Source organism: Coturnix japonica, chromosome 26, assembly GCF_001577835.2.
Source record: "Coturnix japonica isolate 7356 chromosome 26, Coturnix japonica 2.1, whole genome shotgun sequence".
Classification (NCBI taxonomy): Eukaryota; Metazoa; Chordata; class Aves; order Galliformes; family Phasianidae; genus Coturnix; species Coturnix japonica.
This window is the reverse complement of record NC_029541.1, coordinates 1,413,044-1,435,611: the sequence shown is the minus strand read 5'-3', so window position 1 is coordinate 1,435,611 and position 22,568 is coordinate 1,413,044. Positions and strand designations below refer to the sequence as shown.

Sequence of the window (22,568 nt, the reverse complement as noted above, 5' to 3'; positions counted from 1 at the left end):
ATCATCAAGGAGTAAAACACACTCAGCCTCCTGCTTCTTTTACAGCCAGGCCCTTTGCCAACCGATGCTATCACGGCCACGACCAACCTCTCTCTTCTTCAGTATGGTTTCCTACAACTTGTATCCTGTTTTGCAGCCATGTCTGTGTGCTAAAGGTGGCAGGGCTGACCCTCGGAACAGCTCTGAGGCGCTATCAAACCACTGTTGAGAACAAGTCAGAGGAAGGGCATTAAAAGCAAGTGGAAGCACAGGATACGTGCAGCAGCACCGAGAGCACACGGAACAGAAAGAAACGAAAGTAAAAGACGACCGAGAGCACAGAGGGCAAAAAGTGAACAGATAATACCAAAAAGACAGCAGAAAGCATATATAGAAATGGGAGAATCCTCAATCCAGGCTAGGAAAGGCACTGTCAGCCTCTCCCTGCACTCCCAGCCCTGCAGGCGGATGCAGCCACAGCAACAGGAGCTGCTTTTTCACCTCGCAGAGGGGCAGAAAGAGAAAGCTGTTTGTGCTCTGCGAAGGTTGGACGGGGACGAGTCACAGCGGGACACGGCTGAGCCCCTTTGCACAACCTGTTGTCGGGGTCAGGCTGATAACGCCGGGTAAAGGTTGTGAACCTTCAAAGGAGCAAAGTGAGAATGAAGGGAGCGGATCAGCTGTGCTGCTCCCATTGCTCAGTGATGGCAAAGGGCTCCTTTTGAGTCCATCCAGCCCCACCAAAAGCTGCTGTTAACTCCTCGTGTTGTGTGGGTGAGCTGCTGGGGGCTGAGGGCTGGATATATGGGTGGGCAGCCCATGTACAAGGGGGAATGGCTTTAAACTGAGACAGGGGAGGCTCAGGTTGGATGTTAGGAGGGCGTTTTTCCCCCATAGGGTGGTGATGCGCTGGTACATGGTGCCCAAGGAGGCCGTGGGTGCCCCATCCCTGCAGGCAATCAAGGCCTCGATGCGGCCCAGGGGGGGCCCTCAGAGAAGGGGGGGGCTCAGAAAGGAAGGGATGGCCGTCAGTGCACCGCAGGGTCAGCAGCGGGAGGTGAGCGGTGAGACGAGGGGTCTCTATAAGAGGCAGAAGGGAAAAGGGAGCTGGCACAGACCCACCGAGCTCAATGTACAGCCCCGAACCCGCCGCCCCCCGCCGTTACCTCAGCCGCTCCCTCCGCGCGTCTGGCCCCGCCCCCACCCCGTGCCCCCCGCCCCCTTTCCCTCCCCCCACCTCGTTTCCGGCTGTCGCAAAAACGTCGTAAAGCAGCGCCGGGCGCGGAGGCTGAGGTGAGGGCTGGGTGTTGTGCGTGTCCCGGGGCTGCCTCGGGGTCCTGCGGGACGGGACCGCGGTGTGTGTGTGGGGCTGGGCCCAGGCGAGGGACATTCGCTACCAGGCCGGGTTTGCTGTGTGTGGGGACGGGGCACTGGGCTGGGCCTGGAGGTGCCCCCCCCAAACAGGTTGTGGGGTTGGAGGAGCGCTGTGTGGTGTTGGGGCTGCTAGGCCGCATCCCGTACTTTGCCTCTGTTTATCCACAACAACACGGAGCCCCCGAGCTGTGTTTATTGAGGCTGTGAGCTGCCCTGCTCTGCTCCCCTGCTTTGCCCTCCCTCCCCACTCAAAAATAGCTTTAATGAAGCAGAGCAGGGCTGGGAATTGGATTTGTTTGTTCTTACACCGCGGTTGACCTTTGTTTTATGGCTGATTTAGTTGTGTTTATTTACATAGGCTGACCCTCGTCTAGAAAGCAAACTTTCCTTTTCAGTCTCCTCTCTGTTAATCTATGGTCCTGGCCCCATGTCTTCTCTCATATAGCTGGAGCTCTGTATCTCCTGCATGTTTCTTAGTTACAAGTTGAAAAAGCAATGAGCTTTCAGCTGGATTGGGTTAAATTTAAGGACAAGTGGAACAAAATGAAAGCCCTTATTCCTGCTTAAAGGGTTTGTTAGCTCTCACCAAAGAGGCAAAGCTGCTTCAGGCCTGCTGGGCTTTATCTGTAGTGCCAGTGATTGGTGATCTGAGCAGGGTACATTGTGGGTTATGTATTATCCCCTGCGGAGCTGTGAGGGGTTTGTAATATCAGGCAGCAATGTGCTGTAAGTTTCTGCTGCTGATGTAATTTAGGTAGGTGGCTGCAGCGTATTTACTTCTGTAGGCAGCAATGAAGGTAAACAATGCAACTTGCTACTTCATAACTGCATTGATAATGTTCTTTCTTGTCTTTCCCTCAACAGTTCTCCAAATATCCTTCTTTTTTTTAAGGGACAACTTCTATGCAGTCTTAGTTTGCTCTGTGGAGCAGCTGCACCTGCCTTCAGCCTTCACCTTCAATGTATCTCAACCCTTTTATGTTGCAGGATCTTAATGATTCTCCGTAACAGCTGTTACCTGCCAAACAAAAACTCTGACGCCACCCAATCCATGAGTGGGCATCGGAACCTCAAGAGGCGCTATGGGGAGTCGCACCTGGAATCCCCTGCAGGCTGTGCCCACGGTCCTGCTGCTGCCTGTGTGTTAAGCAAACTAGTTCAATTGCCTACACCTCCTTTGTCAAAGCACCAGCTGAAACGGTTAGAAGAACACAAATATCAGAGTGCTGGACGGTCACTGCTTGAACCTCTAATGCAAGGTTACTGGGAATGGTTAGTTGGAAGAGTTCCAGCCTGGATTGCCCCGAATCTCATCACCATCATTGGACTGTTAATAAATATATTTACAACCCTGCTATTAGTATACTACTGCCCAACAGCTACAGAGCAGGTAAGTTCTGGGCCAGTGACAGTCTGTAGTTGCTGTGATCTGATAGCAGTTGGCACTGATCCCTGCTGGGCTCTTGTGTTTATGGGGAACTGCGTCTCCATGGGTAATGAACATGTTTCCATACCAGTGGTTGTAATGCTGGTGCCTTGGTGAGTGCTTGCATGCAGGAAGAGCAGTGTAGGTTTTGGGATGTTCTGCTGAGGGCTGGTGGAAGGGTTTCTATGGACCAGTAGGTGTTGTGTGAAATGGAGTCCAATACCAAAATAGCTGTCAGGGCAGCAGCTGTGATGGACCTGCTGCATGATGCTGCAGCCCCTCAAGGATATCCTTGAGTTCATTCTGTTCTAGAGGTAGGTATCCCTGCCTATGGCAGGGGTTTGCAACCAGATGATCTTTAAAGTCCCTCCCAACCCAAACTATTCTATGATTCATGTGCGGGCAACTGAAAAATAGATTTACATGTCTTGCTTGCGTAGCTTGTGGAGCTTTCGGCCTGTTTGCTTTCCCTGTTTGTGACTGGGTTAGTCACCTTCAGCTATCTGAGCTGGAATTGCTACACAACAAGAAGAGCAGGGTGACTTGATTGGCAGATGGGTGCTGCAAACCCAGCTAGAGTTGCAAAACACTGAGCAATGTTAGATCAAACCAGGGACTGAGCACAGGCAAAATGCTCTCAGGAGATCAGGACAGGCTGCTTCCTCCATGGCTAATGTATCTAACCCCTCTGTGCTGAATTCAAGGAGTGTCTTTCTGCATCCTCTGTGGTCCTGGCAGAGTGTATTATGGAGTAGCTCAGATGAGGACCACAGACACAATGTGTTATGTGCTGTGGGAACACAAGATAGTCCCCTGGAGCAGCATGCCACTTGAGCAGTGTGTGATGTGAGAAGGCTGGATAAGAGCCAGGAGCTGTGTCCTTTGTGCTGAATGTACTAAATACTCATGACCTGTTCTCAGGTCTCACCTTCTTGTAACTTCTAGTTTCAAGGATGCAGAGGTCTTTATAAGGCGTTTCAAGTTACTGGCTTCATGAGCTCTATAAAACCCATGTAGGTTGATGCTGTGCACCCCAGCTCCTTCCTGGTTCAGACAGCAGCATTGCTACGTGACTGTAACTTGCCGCTTACCCTGATAACAGTACAAGGCACTGAACCTCAGCTTCATTTAGAGCATGGTTATATTGTGGTTAGTAATGAAACTTCTGAAGTTCACGCTAAGAACCATATGTTCACGCTATGGAACCATACAGCCCTGGTTGGCTGTGTTGCAGTTGTTACACGTTTATCAGTTTGAGCATAGTGGGTTTGTCTTCTCACTTCAGCTGTAAAAGGGCTTTCTGCTGAGGTGGTGCTCAGCCTGATCTCATTGCCATCTGGCACTGCAGCCCTGTGTGCTGGCGTGGCAATGGGATGCCAGCTCTGTGCTGGAGCTGCAATATTCTGCTTTGAAGTGTCAGGCAGCTGTCTGGGGTGAAAATGGGACTTTGGGATTCTGAAAGCAGTACTGCTTTGAGGTGTAAATTGGCTCTTCCTCGCAGCTCAGTCTTAGTTCTGCTCCTTTCAAGAGCAAGTTGGCTACACCTTTTGTCAACAGGAGGAGTCATAGGAATGTAGCTTGCCCTTACAGCTTTGCTGGTAGCTAAGAGAAAATGCAAGTAGTTAGAATAGACACACAGCTAAAAGCAGAGCGGGTGGCAGCTTTAGAACAATGCAAGAGGAGGAGAGAACAGCTGGATTTGCTACAAATGATTCAAGGCTGTGTAGGCCAGAGGAAGCCAGGCGATTTGATACCTCCTGCATCTCTATAGGCATACAGATTGCTATACAGGATATGAATACTAAGGGTTGTTAGCAGAGATCTGGCAAAGCTGCTGTTACACAGTAGGAAAAATAATGGTGGAGGTGCTGTGCTGTGGAGCCCTGCAGCTTTACAGAGCTCAGGAAGTGTAGTACAACCAATGTCTGAGCATGGGAGCAAGGTGAAGGTGAGCTGAGTGTTTGGGAAGCAGTTCCATGTTTTGGGGCTAGGAAGGTGTTAAAGTTCCTCCGTTGCTCAGCCAACTTACAAATTCCCCTACAGGAAATAGAAGCTCGAAGGGGTGCAACTCTGTCCTGCTTTGCATGTGCAGTGCGGTGTCTTTTTTCAGATGCAGCTTCCTGCTTAGAAAACTCGTTACACCAATTAAACTTAGTAACAAAGCAAACAATTACTGACTGTTTCATGTTCCCTAACTCCCTCTGCCTGCCCCTGCAAGCTACTGAAAGATCCATTCACGTGGCTTTACAGACCTCTAGGTAAGGAAGTGTGTGAAAATGCAAAGCTATAAAGTGAGTTTCAGCTGGTCTAAAGTTAAACCACGTCCTTACAGTTTAAAACATCCTTTACTCTCACTGCCAATTTCTTCCTTAGGCACCTCCCTGGGCATACATTGCCTGTGCTTGTGGCCTTTTTATCTACCAATCTCTGGATGCTATAGATGGGAAGCAAGCAAGGAGGACAAACAGCAGCACTCCCCTGGGAGAACTTTTTGATCATGGCTGTGATTCACTTTCCACAGGTATCGTCATTTGTTTAATTGAAGTAGAAAATTAAGTTCGTATTTCAAGGACCAAATCTGGAATATTGGGAAAGTTCCTTTACTGATCTGTGGATTGTTTAGTTTTCCATTTAGCTTTATCTCCATAGGCAGTAGTGTTGGTAAGCTGAATGTCTTCTCAAGCACATCACTAAGTGCAGTGGTTCTGTGTATGCTTCCTCAGTCTTAGTTCTGAAAACTGACTGTAACAGACAGTCAAGTGCTCTCCTGTATTAACTTAGCTCTAACTTGTACAGAACTATTGCAGGGCACATTTGGAACCTGAGCAGTGGGGCAATGGAAGGCTGAGTTTGGGTAGTGTTGGTCAGGTCACATCCCTACCAGGTAGGTGGAGTTCCCTGAGCCAGCCTGGAGTTCACCCTCACTAAAGGAGGTGATCAATTGTTCTTAGTTATTTAAATTCTGAAGCTCTTGTGCTTTATATTTGTATGAATCCTATCAGAGCCTTGCGTTAAAATAAACTAATGCCTTATGCATCTTGAATGGCAAAGCTTGAGTTTTCTCAGCGATATAATGCAACTTAAAATGGGGAAAGATGTTCAACAAAGCTTGGCTGTGGTGAGGGAACCCCTCAATTCTATTCTCGGGCTTAAATTGCTCATATCTGCTGGTGTCCAATCCTGCTCAGTTCAGTAAAAATAGAGGAGACAGCAACTCTTAATGCTGAGAACTTCTGTTAATTGATAGGAATTGTAATAGCCTTAATTGTTAATAGAAATGTTTATCTCTTATAAATGTCTATAAAACAAAACCCATGAGGATACCTTTACGCTCTCCTGTCTGGGTCCTTTGTTAGATATGCTGCTGGTAAGGATCTTTACACACACTTTATATTTTTACTCTGTGACTGATTTTCTTCTGCAGTCTTTGTGGTTTTGGGAACTTGTATTGCTGTGCAGCTGGGGACGAACCCTGACTGGATGTTCTTTTGTTGTTTTGCTGGAACATTCATGTTTTACTGCGCACATTGGCAGACGTACGTCTCTGGAACGTTGCGCTTTGGCATGTAAGTAAACCTGGATTGAAAAGTAAAGTTGGATGGCTTTCCTGTCTCATCCCTCCTTGTGATTGTAGCTCTTAGCATTGGAGTAGTAGTAAATTGCTTATATTTGTATCTATGTGCTTAGAGCATTTGGTAGCTGTTAGATCCCTAGTTAGTACTAAATGTTGTTTAGCTTGTCCTAGGAGTAGTAAAATATCCCTTTGTCACCTTAGGAGCTTATGATTTGATTTAAAGATATAAGGGGGAGAACATGGGGCTTCATCTCAGAGGTGGTAAAGCTTTGTCAGGTGGTGGAAATCTGCTTTAACCACCTCTCTCTTGGTGTTACTTTTGGTGGTGTACTTGACTGTGTCTTTACTATGCAGGATAACTCTTAAAGACGGTGTATTAATAGATGCTGTGACTGCATCTTGAATTTCTGAATCTGTTTCACTGTAGGTTATTGTTCTGTCAGTTATAATATGGAAATATGGTACCTAGGAAGCCAGCAGCTGAAACTGCATTTACTTGTATGTGAGGTTCCCAAGGACTGACTGAGCGATGGGGTTTCTTAGCCTTCATATGGGATGTGTGATGTTGCAACCTAAAATGTTTCAAATAAATAAGCTGCAGAATGAATTTGCACCTGGAAACCTCTGAAATTCACCCATAGTTTGCATGGGATTTTGAAACAGTGCTGCAATGTGTGCTGTTTATGATGTTGTTGCTCACCTGTAGCTACTCGGTGCTAAAGCAGTTCTGGATCTCTGGTCTGTCCCAGTTCTTATGAGCAGAGCACTAATAAGACACTTGGCTCATAACTAGGGCTGTTTTTAAGGCTGTTTTTGTCACACTCTACTGAAGCTCTCAGTACTGAATGCTCTGTAGCTCCCTGTGAGCATTGTGGGCTGCTGATAATGGCAGATTTCCTCTTATCAGTCAAAGAGCAGAAAACCTTGGCATGTGCTTGACTTTGCAGATGTAGGTGTCAAAGCTGCCTGGCACATCTCTGCCCTGAGCAGATGTGTGCATGATTCCTGCTGTTCACTGTACCTTTGGCTTTAGCTCTCGTGAGGATCTTCACACCGCAGCAGATGCTGTTGTTCTCCATGGCCTTACGTTATGAAAACTCGATCCATCAGAATGTAGCTAGCTTAGAGAAGGCAATTCAGATAACAGCCTACACTGTGCTGTAAACACATCTGTTTCTTCCTTTGCCTGGTGTCATAAGGTTAATAGGCTGCCACAAGCTGACATTTGTTTCTATGGTGAAAAAGCTGAGCCTGTTTATTCTGTGGACTGATTCTCACTGTTAGAAATTACTGTTTTCTGAGTTTTCCATTTCTCCAAATGTGAGGCTGAGCACAAGTCAATATTGCATCTGCCTCTTCAGATTTGTAGGTACACATGGGCTTCCTTGTTCTTGCTCATAAGTGGAATCAGAGACAGCTGTTGGAATGGGCAGCAGAGGTTTTAGCGTGCAGTGTTTTGTTCCTGTCTGTGTATCCTCAGGTGCAACTTAGAAACTGCATTTAACTAGAGGTCAGTTCAGTAGGGAAACTGTTAGTGGCTCAGAACAGCAACAGGCTGATAAAGACAGATTAATACTTTTCTCCTTAAACGCAGTTCAAGTTTGAACAGTTAAGCCTATAATCAACTTGGCTTGCTGATAAAGTCCATCTGCAGAGCAGCAGTGTTTGCCCTGAAGGAGGAGCAAATTAGATTGCTTCTGCTAAACTGCTCTGGAGTATTTATTGCAGGTATAGACCAAAAACTGAATTACTGAACACAGCAGCTGTTTTGGTTCTTTCTCCTCTCATCAACATCAGTGGCTCAGAGTCGCTAGAGGTCAGTATTGTGTAAGCATCCACAGCGAGGAAGCTGGATCCCTCTGGAAGTTGGGTATGTCTCAGTATTTGTCATTATAGAGTCATTATAGCAACATCAACAGTACAGGGGCAGCGGGGAGTAGCAAGGCTGGTGTGTTGTATGGAGGCTTTGTTCAGAAACAGGCATCTCCCCTAGAAATGGGCTTGTGGGGGAGCTGGGATGTGCTGCACTGCTGTAGGGTTGTCTGGAGTTGCAGGATAACATGATTTTCTGGTGTGCAAATAGTTATGTTGTTTTCCTGCCCTGGTTTCTCTGGGTTGTGGAATAGCTGTGCCATAATGCAGAGTGTGCTGTGCTTCAGGCTTAGTGCTGGGTGAGTACAGCTGTGCCATAACTGGGGCATCTCTGGTTTGGAAAACTGCATCTCTTGTGTCACAGACATTGAGCTGTTACATCCAGCTTAATTCTACATGTCTGTGTGGAAGCAGGTCTGGTGTCCTGGGGGCATCCTGCAGAATTGGAGGTCATTCAGAGAGATGGGGCATAAAACCTGAATGGAGTTTGCTGCTGTTAGTTGTGCTGTTGTGATTAGTAACTCTAGTTCTAGACCCAGGCTTATTCTGCTTGGATTCTGTTCCATAGCTGCTCATTGCTCTGGCTTTAGGAAATATGTTAGAAGCTGTTTCTGCAGACTCAGTTTTGCATTTAACCTTGCAAGGTCAGCGTGCAGGCAGCCTGACTCAGCAGGAGCTGTCTCAAATCCAGGGTGGTTAGAAGTGAAGCTGGAACTCTTAATCACTGTTGGAGCAGAGTTGGATTCTGCATTGCAACTGAACTGCTGTTCTGAGGGGCACAAACCGCAGCAGAGATGCTGGTGCAGCACAGACAGTGCATGGCACAGAACAGAAGGGATTCCTTCACACTCAGCTGTGCTGAGCTTGATGGGTGGCGCTGAGATCACTGTAACCCACCCAGAGACGAGAGGATGCATCGTGATTTCCATCACTTCTCCTGTGAGTTATTCACTGGGTTTACCCTAACCCTGCTGAATATGGCAAGTTGGCACTGGTAGAAATCAGTTGTGTATATAAACAATGGGAATTAGTTCCTAAGGATGAGGATTATAAGGATATAAGGATATATATTATAAAGATTTATAATGGTATATCAGTAAATGCTGAGAGGAGGGAACAGTTCAAGCAGTTCCAGTTGGTTATCCTTGTGAGCCCTGCTGCTGTATGACTGCTGAGTTAGAAAGGAGAAAGCAAATAACTGGAGCTGTGTTTCAGAAACCAGCCAGAGTTAAGCCCATCTCTTTGGCGTTTTATATTTCATAGCACCCAAGTGGTGCTATGGTAAATTGGGATGGGTTGAGGCTAAACTCTATAACCTCCCTTCAAACAAAGCATTTGAGTTCCAGTGTGTGTCTCACAGCCTTTCTCTTCTGTGTTGTGATGATGAACATTCTTTTCTTGCAGCAATGCTTCCCTTATGAAAACACGCTGTTGTCTCGTGCTCAGATTTGTAGGTCATTGCTCAGCCTGAGTAATCCCACTGCACGCCTGGTAGGCAGGGATACAACAGATGGAAGAACAATCTCTCAGAGCATAGTGCTGCTATGCAGAATTTGAAGTAATAAACACAACCCTGTGAGTTTCCCAGCCTCATCAGTTCCATTTTCTGATGGGACAGACATGCTGCTTATCTGCCTGGGGTTGCCAAAGGGAATTGTGTACATAGAGGAGGAGGGTACAAATCTTCCCCACAGAGCTGTGTGCTGCAGAAGGGCTGTGTCAGTGCTGACTGGTGTGATTTAGGGCAGTGTAAGTGTCTGTTTCCTGTTCTTGGTTGGTTCACTTCTTCTCAGGAAATCTCTTAACTTTGAAATCCTTTTAGTTCACCATTCTGGACGAGAATTGACTGCAGCTGTGTTTAAACTGCAGCTTGATTCAGGGTGACACTTGTAAAGCCCAATGAGTTGTTTCATCAAACAAAACCTTCCAATAAGCTACACGTTCAATGTGCTCAATAAATTAGCACTGACAAGTGCATATTCTTGATGTATGACTAATCAGTTGTGCCTTAATTGGCTCAGGGCTCTTACCAGCTTGATGAGGTAACCTGGCAGAGTGGTCAGCACACAATAGGCTTCTTGCTGCCAGCATCTGAGCAAAGTTAAGCACATGCCAAGGTGAGTAATGTAGGAAGAGAAGTGTAGCTGTTCAGAAATACCAGTTGTGTTGTGTGCAACTTTCCCTTCCTGTGCTCCTTAAAACAAGGATTTTAGATCTCCTTAAGCACTGACTGTGGTAGTGAAACAGAAAATGGGTATCGGATGGAGATTGGGGCATGGGACTACAAAGCACATTGTGCTCTTGGTGCTGCTTTGCTCCCTTCCTGACCACAGGGCATGTTGGTTGCTGCTGTTCTAAGTGGACTTTGTGAAGCACTGCCCCAAGAAGGACTTGTTAACATTGACGTACTTTGTGCTGTATGGGCTTGAGGATGGGATGGGGAGATGAGAGGTCTTGGGCTGTTCTTAATTGTTATGACCTGGAGTTGAATCCTGTTTCCTTATCCAATAACCATCACACTTTGTCACATGTTGAGTAGAACACTGAATTGCGTAAGGTCTATATGTAAATCCCACATGAGTGACAGCACTTTGAATTTGTTAATGCTGTCCCATTTAGTGGTTGCTAAAGCCCTTTTTCTCACCCTTTAAGCGCTCTCAGTGATGACTCTTATAACATGGCACAGTGGTTTTCTGCATCTTATTTTACACCTCTGAAACAAATCTGCTCTGCTGGGTTCACCAAAACCCAAGTGCTTAAAAATAAACGTTTTGCAATGTTTCTTTCCCTCGCATGTAGATTTGATGTTACAGAGTCGGTGCTCTGTACTATAGTCATGCACCTCCTCACAGGATCCCTGGGGCCCACGTTCTGGAACTACACGGTAAAGCCTTAATGCTCCCAGCAGTGGTGGCATGGACTGAGCCTCGCCAGCACCTTTGTCATGCACAGAGTAACTGGGATAGGAAACACATCTTTGTGCTGTAAGAGCAGGAGAAAACGTTTGCTAAGTATGAAAGAGCAGTAAAAATCCAATCTAACAACATGGTTTTTCTCTGAAAGCATCGTGCTTTTGCTTGGAAACAAAGCAAGGCTGCCCTGAAGAGGAACAGCTTGCTGTGAGCATTGCTTGTTTTGTTGCAGACCTTCACCCGGATGATAACAAGGGCTATGGAAGCAGCTCTGTCAGTGTGCTGTAAGAAGCTGTAGAGAGGTATTTCTTTACATACCAACTCACCAGGGATAAAAAAGGAATGAGCTCATATAGGGAGCTGTATGCTGTGTGTTAGCACAAAGCTGCTGGTTACTGCTTAGAAATGCTTCTCTTGAGCTATATGGCTTCACCCTCATCTTCCAGTCTCTTAACTCTGCTTGTAGCTCCATGAAGTGACTTCACTTTCTGCCTGTCTGGATTCTCAGAATCCTTTCTGCTGCTTTGCCACCCTTCAGGAAGGACTTTTCTTTCTTATTACAGCTTTTCTAGTGTTGTGTATCAGAGTGGTCTGCTCCCTGTGATCAGATGCCACTAATAGGATGTGAGTTGGTTTTTGAGGTTTCTTATTTCTCCTGGATTATTCACCAGGAGTTATCCTTGAATTCTCTGGGGGCATAAGGGTGGCCCTGTAATAGCCTTCTCAGAACTGCATCAGACTTTAAAATGAAAATCTTCTCTATTTCAGACTGGCACATCCTTAATTAAAGCTGTGCTGATTACCATTATACCATTCTTGTTTGTTTTCCATGCAGTGTTTCAGCACAATCTCTTCTTTCAGCATCCTACTAGGCATGGCCCCTGCTTTAAATCCAGTGGTGTTAGCAGCCAGGTGTGTGCAGCATCCCTTGGGCAATGTGGGTGTGCTGTGAGGAAAGTGAATAGGTTAGAATGGGTGCAGTGCAGGGGAGAGGGAAGAGTTCTGTCCCTTTGCACAGCTGGGGAGGAACTAATGGAGATTTGTCTAGACTCCACCATTGACCCCATCCTTGGGAAGGATGCATTGCCATGCTTCACAAATAGATGCTGCTTGGTGGCACCGCTGCATGCAGTGGGTGTGAGTTCTGCTTCTTGCCCTCCAGCAGCAGAATATGGAGTGTTTACCTGTGTCAGTTCCTATCACATGCGCTAATTTTAGGCATGCCAAATTCCAGAACAGCCTTAATCACCTTAAATTCTTGCATTTGGATGCTCTCTGGCATCTGTATTTTTAGTCTTAACTAATCAATGAGGATGCTGCTGCTGATTCCAGGTGATTTGCCTGGTGCACAGACAGCATCACACTTATTTTGCAGTTTGAGATCGATGGGATAGATTTCATTCCAGCCTCGCTCTGTCTCTGCAATGGATAAGCTACAGGAAATTGCTATTTATGCTATTTGACATCTGATAGCTGCTTCAAGTGGCAGTCATTTTGATGTGAAGGTATAACCATAGCCCTGTCTTGGAGGTGCTGTCAAAGGGGCACAACATGGGGTGTGTGGGTTCCTTCACCATAGCCAAGCCTTGCAGTCGCTTCTGCTGGCAGAAAGGCTTTTAATGCATTAAGGAGGGGGGGGGGGGGGGGGGAAGCTAGATTGCTAATGGGGTTTGCTTACACTTCTAGCTTATGGAGAGATTCTTTAGAAGATCAGCTAGGATTTTAATTAGTTAAATCAGGGCAGGTGAGCAGGTGCAGTGTGTTGCAGTGTGTGCATTCCTGCTGCAAGTCTTTGTAAGCACCTTCAGCAGCTGCAGGAGTGCTGCAGCCACACGGGGTCAAGAACACCAGCACAGCATGAAAAGCACCTTTTAAACTCACAGCTTTCACACTTCTCTGGCTTTGTGTGTTCTAAAGCCCTCAGGTATTCTCAGTTAATCTTTATTGAGCTCTCGCTGGGAGCATGTAGTTGTTGGTGTCATTTGATCCAGTCCCTGCTTGCTTTGCTGTCCTCTGTTCTTAGCACAGTGAGCTATCAGTCACTTTCAGTGTTTTTTTCCCAGCCTTGCAGTTAAAGGCTCTTTTGAGGCATTCTGAGGTGGTTAAACCACGTCTGGGTTCTTTGTCGCTTTGCCTTCAGTCTGCTCTTTGTTCTTTGGTGATTTTTATAGCAGAGCTGAATTTGGGGTCCTCTGTTTGTTTTGTAGGAGATGAAACAATCTTTGGTTTATTTGACGAGGTAATTTTTGGAACTAAACCACTTTGTTTGTGTTGAGGAACTTTGCAGTAACTTTATATCCCTCTATTGTAACGTGGGCATGTCTCAGGGAACTGTTTCATCTTTGTTCCTTAGGTTCAGGGGAGCAGCTACGTGTTGTGCCATACATCTCCACATCAGCCGAGCTACACAGACTGTTTGGGCAATGCTGACGTGTCTCAATCTATCAGGAAACAGCAGGCAGAAAGCTGTCAGGTTAGGGGAAGTGTGGCCCCGAGTGATTGCTGAAAATATCCCATAGAAGAGGCTGTGAGGAGCCCCCATACTCGAGCTGCAGGACTTGTGCTGCTAATTCTTCCCACTTGTTTTCCTTAGGATGTCCACCAAAGCATTTAAACACACAAACACAAGGAGAAAATAGATTCAGGCTTTGAACTGACTCATTCCCTTCTTGCTTTGAAATGGTTTCCTGTAGGTCTGTGGACAGTACCAGGCTGTGCTGCTGTAATACCACCAGGGGCTGCACAACCCAGGGCTTCTCCTGCTCTTAATTGCCAAATGCCACTTTCTCTCTCCTTGTGCAGGTGCCACCTCTCCTTTTCCATTTAAACAAAAACATTTTAATTTCTTATGCAGTATTTTGTCTTCCTATCCTTATAGGAAGAGGCACCTCAGTGTGCAAAAGAACTTTGTCTCAAAGGAAAAGCTCTATTTCTGGAGTATTTAGGCAGGAACTGTGTATCCACCTGCTCTGCAAATAACATCCCTAACCACCAATACAGGCTGCTGTGCAGGATGTTACCTTTTCTCAGTAGCTTTGCTGACAAAACCAGTATTGCTTTAGTTTTTCAAATGGCTAGGCATTCTCCTTCCAGTCTTTATTACTGTGATGTTTTTTAAGGGCTGTTTACAGCTTTTCTGTCTGCTGGTAGTGGTCTGCTTCTACTGCGGTCAGAAGTCAAAGCTTGTTGCTGTGCTTTTACTCCCTCCTTGTTCAATTCTGCTGCTAAGAAGGGCAGCACAGACCTTCCACTGCCCTCTGTGCTGTGCTTGCATCACTCAGGAGGCTGCAAAGTATGCAGAAGGAAAGCTGATACGCTATGAACTGGGATAGGAACCTCTTTCCCTTTCCTTTTAGCTGGGTCACTTGGAGCCAGTTTCCTGACCCTGTTGGTGCTGCCGCACTGCGGAGGAAGCAGGCTGAGCTGCTGGGTTTGGGCAGCAAGGAGCTGCTCTTTGGAGATGCTGGGATGAAATGTGGCTCATAGAAGCAGCCTGCATTTAAAATGACTGCAAACACAGCATCAGCTCTAGTTAAATGAATAGAGGAACGGTGTGGCTCCTTTCCATTTTACCCAGCTTCTGCTTCCCAGGGTTGTTCCCTGTTGTGATCTGGCTTTGATGGGTTCCCAGTTCAGATTCCTACACTGTTTGACTCCTGAGCAGCAGCCATCTGGCAGTAGGAGCCTGGAAAACAAACCAGAAAACCACTGGGTAATTCCAACATCAGGCATATAGTGCAATGATGCAGTGTCCTCTGAAAAGTCATCTGACAGTGGCTGTATTGATGGTGACAAGAGGGTCCCCTTAGGTATATGTTTCCTAATGTTTTCACCCTTGACCTTAAGATGATGCACTTTATTTTTGTTGATGGCTTAAGCTTTTAATTTGTCATCAGTAGATCTTAAATCTTGTCTCCTGTCCTAAGGAGCCATGTAGTGCCCTTATGCAGCACAGTAGTCAAAACTCATTGGTTCTGCAATTAAACCAGAGAGGAGTTCTTAACACAGGAAGCTTCTAGGTAATTGCTGGACCCTTCCCAGCTGCTCAGTGCTGTTCTTATTGGAGTCTGGGGGCTGTGGATTGAGGTAGAGCTGTCCAATGTGCCATAAATTGGCCAAAAGGATTGTTTGTGATACAGGATTTGAGTATGAAATGGCATCACATGGCTCCATATCACACACCAGAGTCCTCTTTGCATTTTACTTCCATCTTTGACTCCTATTCCTGGAGCTGCTTTGTAGGGCTTTGCTTTCCCTTCTTTCTAGCTCAGACTTTGTCTTATGATCCTCAAAACAAAGACTTAAACTCAGTCTTTCCTGTGAGCCTTTCCTTCCTGCCCTGCTGCAGCTCTCACTGCTGGATGCTGCAGCACTGCAACTGTCTGTACCTTATGTTTGCATCCATCTTCAGGGATTCATGTTTTGTTTTCAAGCACGATGCTTTTCAGAGAGAACATTCATTGGGGGAATAATACAGCAGAAATAATAGTGGCTAAAAGTGTCTTTCAAATATTACCATCTGTTTTTCTTTATTGGTAAGGTTAAAACTGATCACTTCTGCAGTGGTCAGCTGGAACAAAATTAAGGGCAAAATGGATTTTTATTGCACCATGAAACGAATAAAGTGTAAAACAAGCATGGCTTTAACTTTAACAGTGAAACTGAAATGTATTTTTGCTTGTTAAGGTATTGATGCCTCTTCTGTTTTCCTCAGGATCTCCAAGTTCTTTACACTGTGCACGATAAAGGGCAGCTGCTGAGCTTGCAGATAATTGACTTGAAACTGCTTTGAGTAATTCTGCTTCTCTTTTTGGCTTTTTGTGCTTAATCAGAATTGATGTGACTGAAGTGCAAATCTTCATAATAATCATGCATTTACTGGCAGTGATTGGAGGACCACCTTTTTGGCAATCTCTGGTAATTTTGTTCATGTTCTTATCTTTATCCTTTATGAATAATCTCATAGATACCCAGAAGAACCACCTGCCTGCAGCCTTCCTTTGAGAGGGGAAGGTTTTGGTTTCTTCCTCTTTCCTTACAATTAGCAAAGAAATGGCAATTAATGTACGCTCTGGTTTTACCAGAGTTAATTGAAAAGAAAACGCCTTTATTTTCCTTTATTTTATCATATTTTGCAGGTAGGAAGCTACCAAATGTTTCTCATACTTAAATGCACCTTTGAAACCCAGCTTCCGTTGAGTGAGCTGGCCATAACTTGAATGCATTTCATGCCACAAGGTAGATCAGGAGCAGTACTGAATTGGACTGATGGTATGGAGGAGAGTTTGGAGATCAGCTGGGGACCAACAGTAGATAATTTGGCCTCAGCTCCTGGTGGCAACAGAACACAAAACAAATTGGTTGTCTTTAAAAAGACCCCTCAAGGCTGAGCCTGGGTGCAGGTGGGCTTCAAGGGCTGCCTGGCTCAGAGGGCAGCTCAGCTGCTGCTGCAAGGTGTCACTCACCTGTTATGTATTCTATTGGTTCAGCATTCACAAAGCCACGCTGGGCCTTTGGATGTATGTAAATACACATGTATATATTAAACAGAAACAGATGTTTAAAAGTAACTTCTGAAGGGTTGGTTCCCTGGAGGGTTTTCCTTCCTGATCATGTCCGTGTGCTCAGAACATCATTCTGAAGGTGGATAAGGGAATCTTGATTTGCCATAAAACCAAGAGATGGTCAAAAATTCTGAATCACATCACCCCCAAATCACTGATTGATTGTTTCCCCCCCCTAATCTGCTTCCTAAAACCAGAGAAATGAACCTTCTAATGTTGGAGAGAATGTCTGGCATGAGGAGCTAACCTTGGTTGTCTCCATTTTGCTTCGTGTGCTTTTTGGCTTGAGCTGAAACCCTCCCAGAAATCACGAGTGGTGCTACAAAGTGCATAAAGAGCATCAGCAGGGATAGAATCTTCTCTACATAAGCAATGAAGGCTGCAGGTTGTGCTTCTGGTGCCAGGCTTCTCCAAAGCCATTACTACCACCAATATCCATGCAGCTACTGCTTAGCTTCCCAGCTGGGATTTCCCAATTTATTCAGTTTCCTTTTCTCTCTTTATTTTTGAAAGGAAAGCAGAAAAAGAACAATTTCTGCCACAGCAACCTGTGGTGGGACTTGGGGCAGGGTGAACTTTGGGTTATTATGGTATTTTTTTTCCCAGCAAAATCATGCAGTCTATGAGAAGTGCTTTGTTACAGCATTTGGAGGAACTAATTCCCAATGCTGTTTTGAAGTCCAGCTCTGGAATTATGGAGGAATCTCCCCAGAGAGTAAATGCCATCAGGCTTCCCATGGCAATTAGGAGGTTTCCTTTTTCTCCTTGTGGGATTGCTGTTATTTACAGAGATAAACACAGTTTGCTATTTGCAGAGCAAAATATATCACATAAGGAAACCACCCCTATTTAACATTTCCTATGACAGCAGAATTGGTGCTTTGGTGTTGGGATTTGTTTCTTGGGGAGGGGAAGTGAATGGAATGAAACATGTGGTGGTGTGCTCAAATATTCCACTTTCTGATGCTGATGTGTGACAAGCAAAACAATCTCAACTTGCTGAATACAGAGCTGTGTATTTGGTCAATCGTTGCTTTCATTGGCTTTGCTCTGTGAGCTGCCTGTGCTGTGTCAGTGTGGGGTTTTCCAGTGTGTCTAGGTGCTGTCTGACATCTGCTGCTGCTCTGTTGTCTCAGTGGATGATGAGCAGCTCTTCAGCTGAGATCTCATTTGCAAAGCTGTGAGTAAAGTGAGCAAACACAAGTCGTGTGGGTCCCTCTGGCTGCTGCCCACGTCTGTCTGCTTCCTAGTTCTGTTTTAACCACTCACAGAACCCTGGAAGAATCCACGATGAGTCTGCAGGCCTGAGGTTTGTCTTCTATTGAAGGATTTGCTTGAATTCACTCCCCAGCAACCATTCTTTAATCCACTCTTTGCCTGTTGCCACTTGTTTTTGTTAACGTGTTTGCTTTTGCCAGCCAGACCTTGGTATGCTTGTTTAACCAGGACGTGCCCTGCTTTGGAGCAGCTCTCTGTGCATTGTGGCCTTTCTCTTTGAATCAGATACTTTGGAAACTCTTTTTTTCCCCAGCAAAAATCCCTTTTTTGTTGGTCAACTTCAGCTTTCATCTCTTGATTCCCATACAAGGCACACCATTGCTTTCCTCCTCCTGGCAGAAAATCCACCATGACAGCACCTTTCTTAACCACAGGTGAGACCTTCCCAGGTCCTGTGCCTCCTAATGTTAATGGATGATCACAGTTATTGCTCTGGTCTGTAGCAACCTGCCTTTTGTTTGCTAGAAATACCTCTTTCTTTGCTGGCTTTCAGAGGATGCCTACCAGCAAGGAGTTAACACTGCCACACGCAGCCCTGTAAAGATCAAGAGATTAAGCTGTTGAGCAGCGTAACATGTTAAACACAGCAGAAAAATTAATGATCCCTATCTGCTAAAAGCTACACTGAGTGCAGCTGAGAAATAGAAACAACCTGACCTCTCTGGGGCCTCTGTTTGTGGCTGGGCTCATTGCTGCTGGGGGCCGAGTGTTAGTTTGGTTGAAGTTGCTCAGCAAAGAGCCTGGGAAGGTTTCATTGGTGCTGCAGATCGAGTTGGAAGGCGTTGTTGTGCAGCCCTGTCTCAAAACCTGCTCCCATAATGTATTTGCTGTGGTTTATTTGAACTGTCTCTATTTCTAGTTTCTCCTGTTCTGCTCAAAACACTGTCACCAAGTGAAGGAAATAACTGCTTTTCAGGTCTGACTGCACTCACTTTTTCCACTTAGCAACCAACTGCTTGTGCTCCAAGGCTTGCTTGACTGATATGACTTGTCTGATCTGTTCACTGCCCTGCCTATAGGGCAGTACCCAGCTTCTTACAGGGCATTATTTAATCACCCCCAGTCCCTCTTGCTTTGCCTGCTGTGATCATAGGCTGCAGCTGTGCATCCTGCAACCAGTTTCAGAAGGGATTACCGATGCCTCCATCTTCCCACTTGGTAACTGGGTGCTGTAGCTTCTGGGTTTCAGTTCCTACCTGCTTTTGGCAGCTCTTTCCAAGTGACTGAAGACGTGTCCCCACTTCATGGGAAGCTTAATGGAAGCATCGTTGGTAGAATACACACTTCTCTGATGTGCTCTGTATACATAAGTAATAATAAAAACTTAAGTCTCTGTAGCATTGGAAAGTGGAGTGTTTGAGTGCACCACAAGTGTTAAACCTGCCTTTAGTGTGCTTGTGCATCTTTAACTTCTTTTCTCTTTTCCATTGAAGATCCCAATACTGAATATTCAGGTGAAAATATTCCCAGCTCTCTGTACTGTTGCAGGAACCATATTTTCCTGTACAAACTACTTTGGTGTAATCTTCACAGGTGGAGTTGGCAAAAATGGATCCACTATAGCAGTGAGTACTGAGTTTGCTCATCTTAGTTCCTTTCCAGCATGTTGTGGCTTCCCAGCCACGACCTTGGTTTTCGTTTCACATGAAGGAAGCATTATGGTGCTATTTTCCATTCAGTTCTTTGATGGCTTGGGGAAGAAAGAAAGTTAATGTAGGCTGTGTATAAGAATAGCTTTAGAAGTCAAAGGTCTTAAATTTCTGTGTTCAAAGAGGCTGTGGCGCTTTGATGTTTTATATGGTTAATTCAAAAGCAAACAGGTAATAGAAATGCATATTTCCATGAAGTTCACAGACATGCAGTGCAGAAATCACTGAGAAGGAAGCTGGTCAAGCAGATCAGTATGGCTTTGCTCATTCTGAGTAATGTTCATATTGCCAGTTAAAAAGCCAGTTAAAAAACTAGACATTCCTGTACAGGTATTTTATGCTACAATGGCTAATATTGATTGTGAAGCCCAGGGGGTTTTCCAGAAGGCCATTCTGTGCCAGCTTAACAATGACTGGCTGCTTAGAAGGCTGTTCTATTGCTTTTTAAGCTGCACAGAGGGAAGTCTCTCCCAGTGCTTAATATTAGCATCAGCCCCTGCCTGGGTGATGAGTGCCAGCACTGAGCAGTTCTTGCTCTCTTGTTCAGCACAGGAGATGTTTGACCACACGCTCAGCTGGTGTTTCACCACATCTTGTTCCTGTTATTGCTGGTGTAGAGACACAATTGCTTTTCATGTGTTCTTAGTTTAAAAACCACACGTCTGCTTGCCATGTGAGTGTTTGGTTTGCTGTGATTATTTTGCATGTTTTTGTCAACTTAATGCTTTTAACTTTCTCTCACTGCAGGGAACCAGCGTCCTTTCACCCTTTCTTCATATTGGGTCAGTAATCGCACTCGCTGCAATGATCTACAAGAAATCTGCTGTGCAGCTGTTTGAAAAGCACCCCTGCTTGTATATACTTACTTTCGGTTTTGTATCTGCTAAGATAACAAACAAACTCGTGGTAAGTACACCAGAGTTTATAGCTACTGCACTAAGACTTCTTGTAGCTCTTCTCTGGTTATTCCATCAGCTGACTTGCATCTGTTTTGTGTAGCAAAGTGATTAAACACGCTTCATTATTTGGAGGTGCAGGGGATGGAGCACAAGTCTTTCTTCCACTTGGAAGTGCAGTAGTGAATGTCATGCAGATGCCATAGTTACACAGTTAGAGCCAATACAGCTTTCCATCCCTGGGTTCTGTCTCCCCCCCCTTCCCAGCTGTTTGTTCGTGTCTCTGCAGTGTGTTTGTGTGTGTAGGCAGTGAGCAGGGCTGGAGGAGAGCTGGCTGAAACCCTCCCCTGGTGTATGTGTGGAGGAGAGGAAAGCTTGTTGGGGGAGGAGGGAAGCTGACAGAGCTGTGGGAGTTTGGGACAAGTGCTTGAGTTTAACTTAACCAACTGGGGAAAAAAAGAATCATTTACTGGGTTGTAGCAGGGAGTAGATTAACCAAGTGCTGCCCCACGCAGTCTCAGTTCTGTGCATACAGGTTGTGTTGCCACGTGAACTGGGTCTGTGTTGAGTGTAACTCGCAATGGAGGAAAAGCTGCTTTCTAAGCAAGCCCAGCTCACTGTGCAGTCACAGCAGTGGCTGTGCTGGTAGGGTGATGCACCTGATACATCGTACTGGAATGTGGCTTTAACTGCAGCTTTTTTTGGCTTTATGTGAATCAAACTCACTGCTGGAGTACGTTAATATCTTCAACTTCCTCTGTTTTTTAACTGTAGGTTGCACACATGACCAAAAGTGAAATGCACCTGCACGATACAGCTTTCATAGGCCCAGCATTATTGTTTCTGGACCAGTATTTTAACAGCTTTATTGATGAGTATATTGTACTCTGGATTGCCCTGGTAAGTATGAGTTTGCTTTGTCACTTATCATTACAAGCATTGGGTGCTCTTTTCCTCTATGCTGTTGGCATTGGTTGAACTTAGCTGGTTCCCTTTGAGGATGGTGGCACTGGGGAGCTGCTTGAGTAGGCCTTTATGTAAGGTGACATGAAGAGGGTTTGCTTGGTGCATAGTTCATGTGCTTATAAAGCAATGCTGCCTACAGGGAGCGTCTGTTCCTGCAGGGTTTGAGATCTTGCTCTTGAGAAGAGCCCCGTAGTTATTTTTCCCTTTCTTCACCATACGGATCATGTCATATAGATGTCATGGAAGTGTAGATCTAATGCATAACTCTTCCTTTGGCAGATCTTTTCTCTCTTTGATTTGCTTCGATACTGTGTGAGCGTATGCAACCAGATCGCTGCCCATCTGCACATCCACGTGTTCCGAATCAAGTCTTCTACTCATTCTAATCATCATTAATAAACGGGGAGCCTCCATAGAAGAAAACAAGAAAAGAGTTGGTTTTCTACATGAACGGATGGCAAGATGGAGACTAAGGCTAAAAAAAAAGCAGGAAAGAACAAAGTAATTTATAATCATCAATGTTGTATAGCTCTTACTCTTTGTTATCAATAACACTCCTTAACTAGTCTCCTGCCTGAGAGAGTGAATTCCAAGTACACCCTAGTCAGCTCTACATGTAGTCAACTCTGTTGGTTCCAAGCCCAGGAAAGCATGCAGAGAGCAATGCTCTCTTTGTAATTACTTTGATTACAGAATAATCTATGTATGGTGAATGGATCCCCAACAACTGAAGTTTCTAATGTAGTATAATTACAGCTGCAATACGACTTGCTTTTAATTTTACTATTTCATCATCTCTTAGTGAAATACTTGTTTAGTGTCCACTTGAAATTCATTTACTAAAGACCCGAGCTGGTAACAACAGATATCTCACTAACTTGTGTGGCTGAAGCAGCTGTCGAGGTTTGAGTCCAGGCTGATGTGGTTCATTTGCTGAAGCATTGCTGATAAAGTGGTTTCTTGGCTGGAGAATACAGAGCAGGGTTCTGCAGGAGGAAGGGATGACCAGCATGCAAAATAGTGTGGTATCTTTGTCAATTAATTTTATTTTTTTAAATAAACATGATCTAAAAGACAA

At 45.3% G+C, this 22,568-nt stretch overlaps 2 protein-coding genes across 5 annotated transcripts in view; one reads left to right on the top strand and one right to left on the bottom strand.

The window, feature by feature from the left end:
* The window catches only part of DRAM2 (DNA damage regulated autophagy modulator 2), a 9,639-nt gene extending 8,446 nt beyond the window's left edge, over positions 1–1,193 (bottom strand). The window contains exon 1 of the mRNA XM_015884937.1: positions 1,146–1,193. The gene's annotated coding sequence lies outside the window, so the exon portion shown is untranslated. The remainder of the gene's footprint in view (positions 1–1,145) is intronic.
* Positions 1–22,568, top strand: part of CEPT1 (choline/ethanolamine phosphotransferase 1) — a 25,839-nt gene extending 3,271 nt beyond the window's left edge. Inside the window, exons 1-9 of one of the 4 annotated variants that reach the window (XM_015884936.2) lie at positions 568–753; positions 2,341–2,743; positions 5,153–5,300; positions 6,204–6,345; positions 15,970–16,054; positions 19,413–19,544; positions 20,376–20,534; positions 21,299–21,424; positions 21,770–22,568. In XM_015884936.2, the coding sequence (XP_015740422.1) occupies positions 2,348–2,743; positions 5,153–5,300; positions 6,204–6,345; positions 15,970–16,054; positions 19,413–19,544; positions 20,376–20,534; positions 21,299–21,424; positions 21,770–21,886 (1,305 nt within the window). In that variant the 5' untranslated portion in view covers positions 568–753; positions 2,341–2,347 and the 3' untranslated portion in view covers positions 21,887–22,568. Of the gene's footprint in view, positions 1–567; positions 754–1,188; positions 1,273–2,340; positions 2,744–5,152; positions 5,301–6,203; positions 6,346–11,024; positions 11,110–15,969; positions 16,055–19,412; positions 19,545–20,375; positions 20,535–21,298; positions 21,425–21,769 lie in introns of those variants that run through there. The other 3 variants (XM_015884935.1, XM_015884933.1, XM_015884934.1) reach the window with 3 other exon arrangements.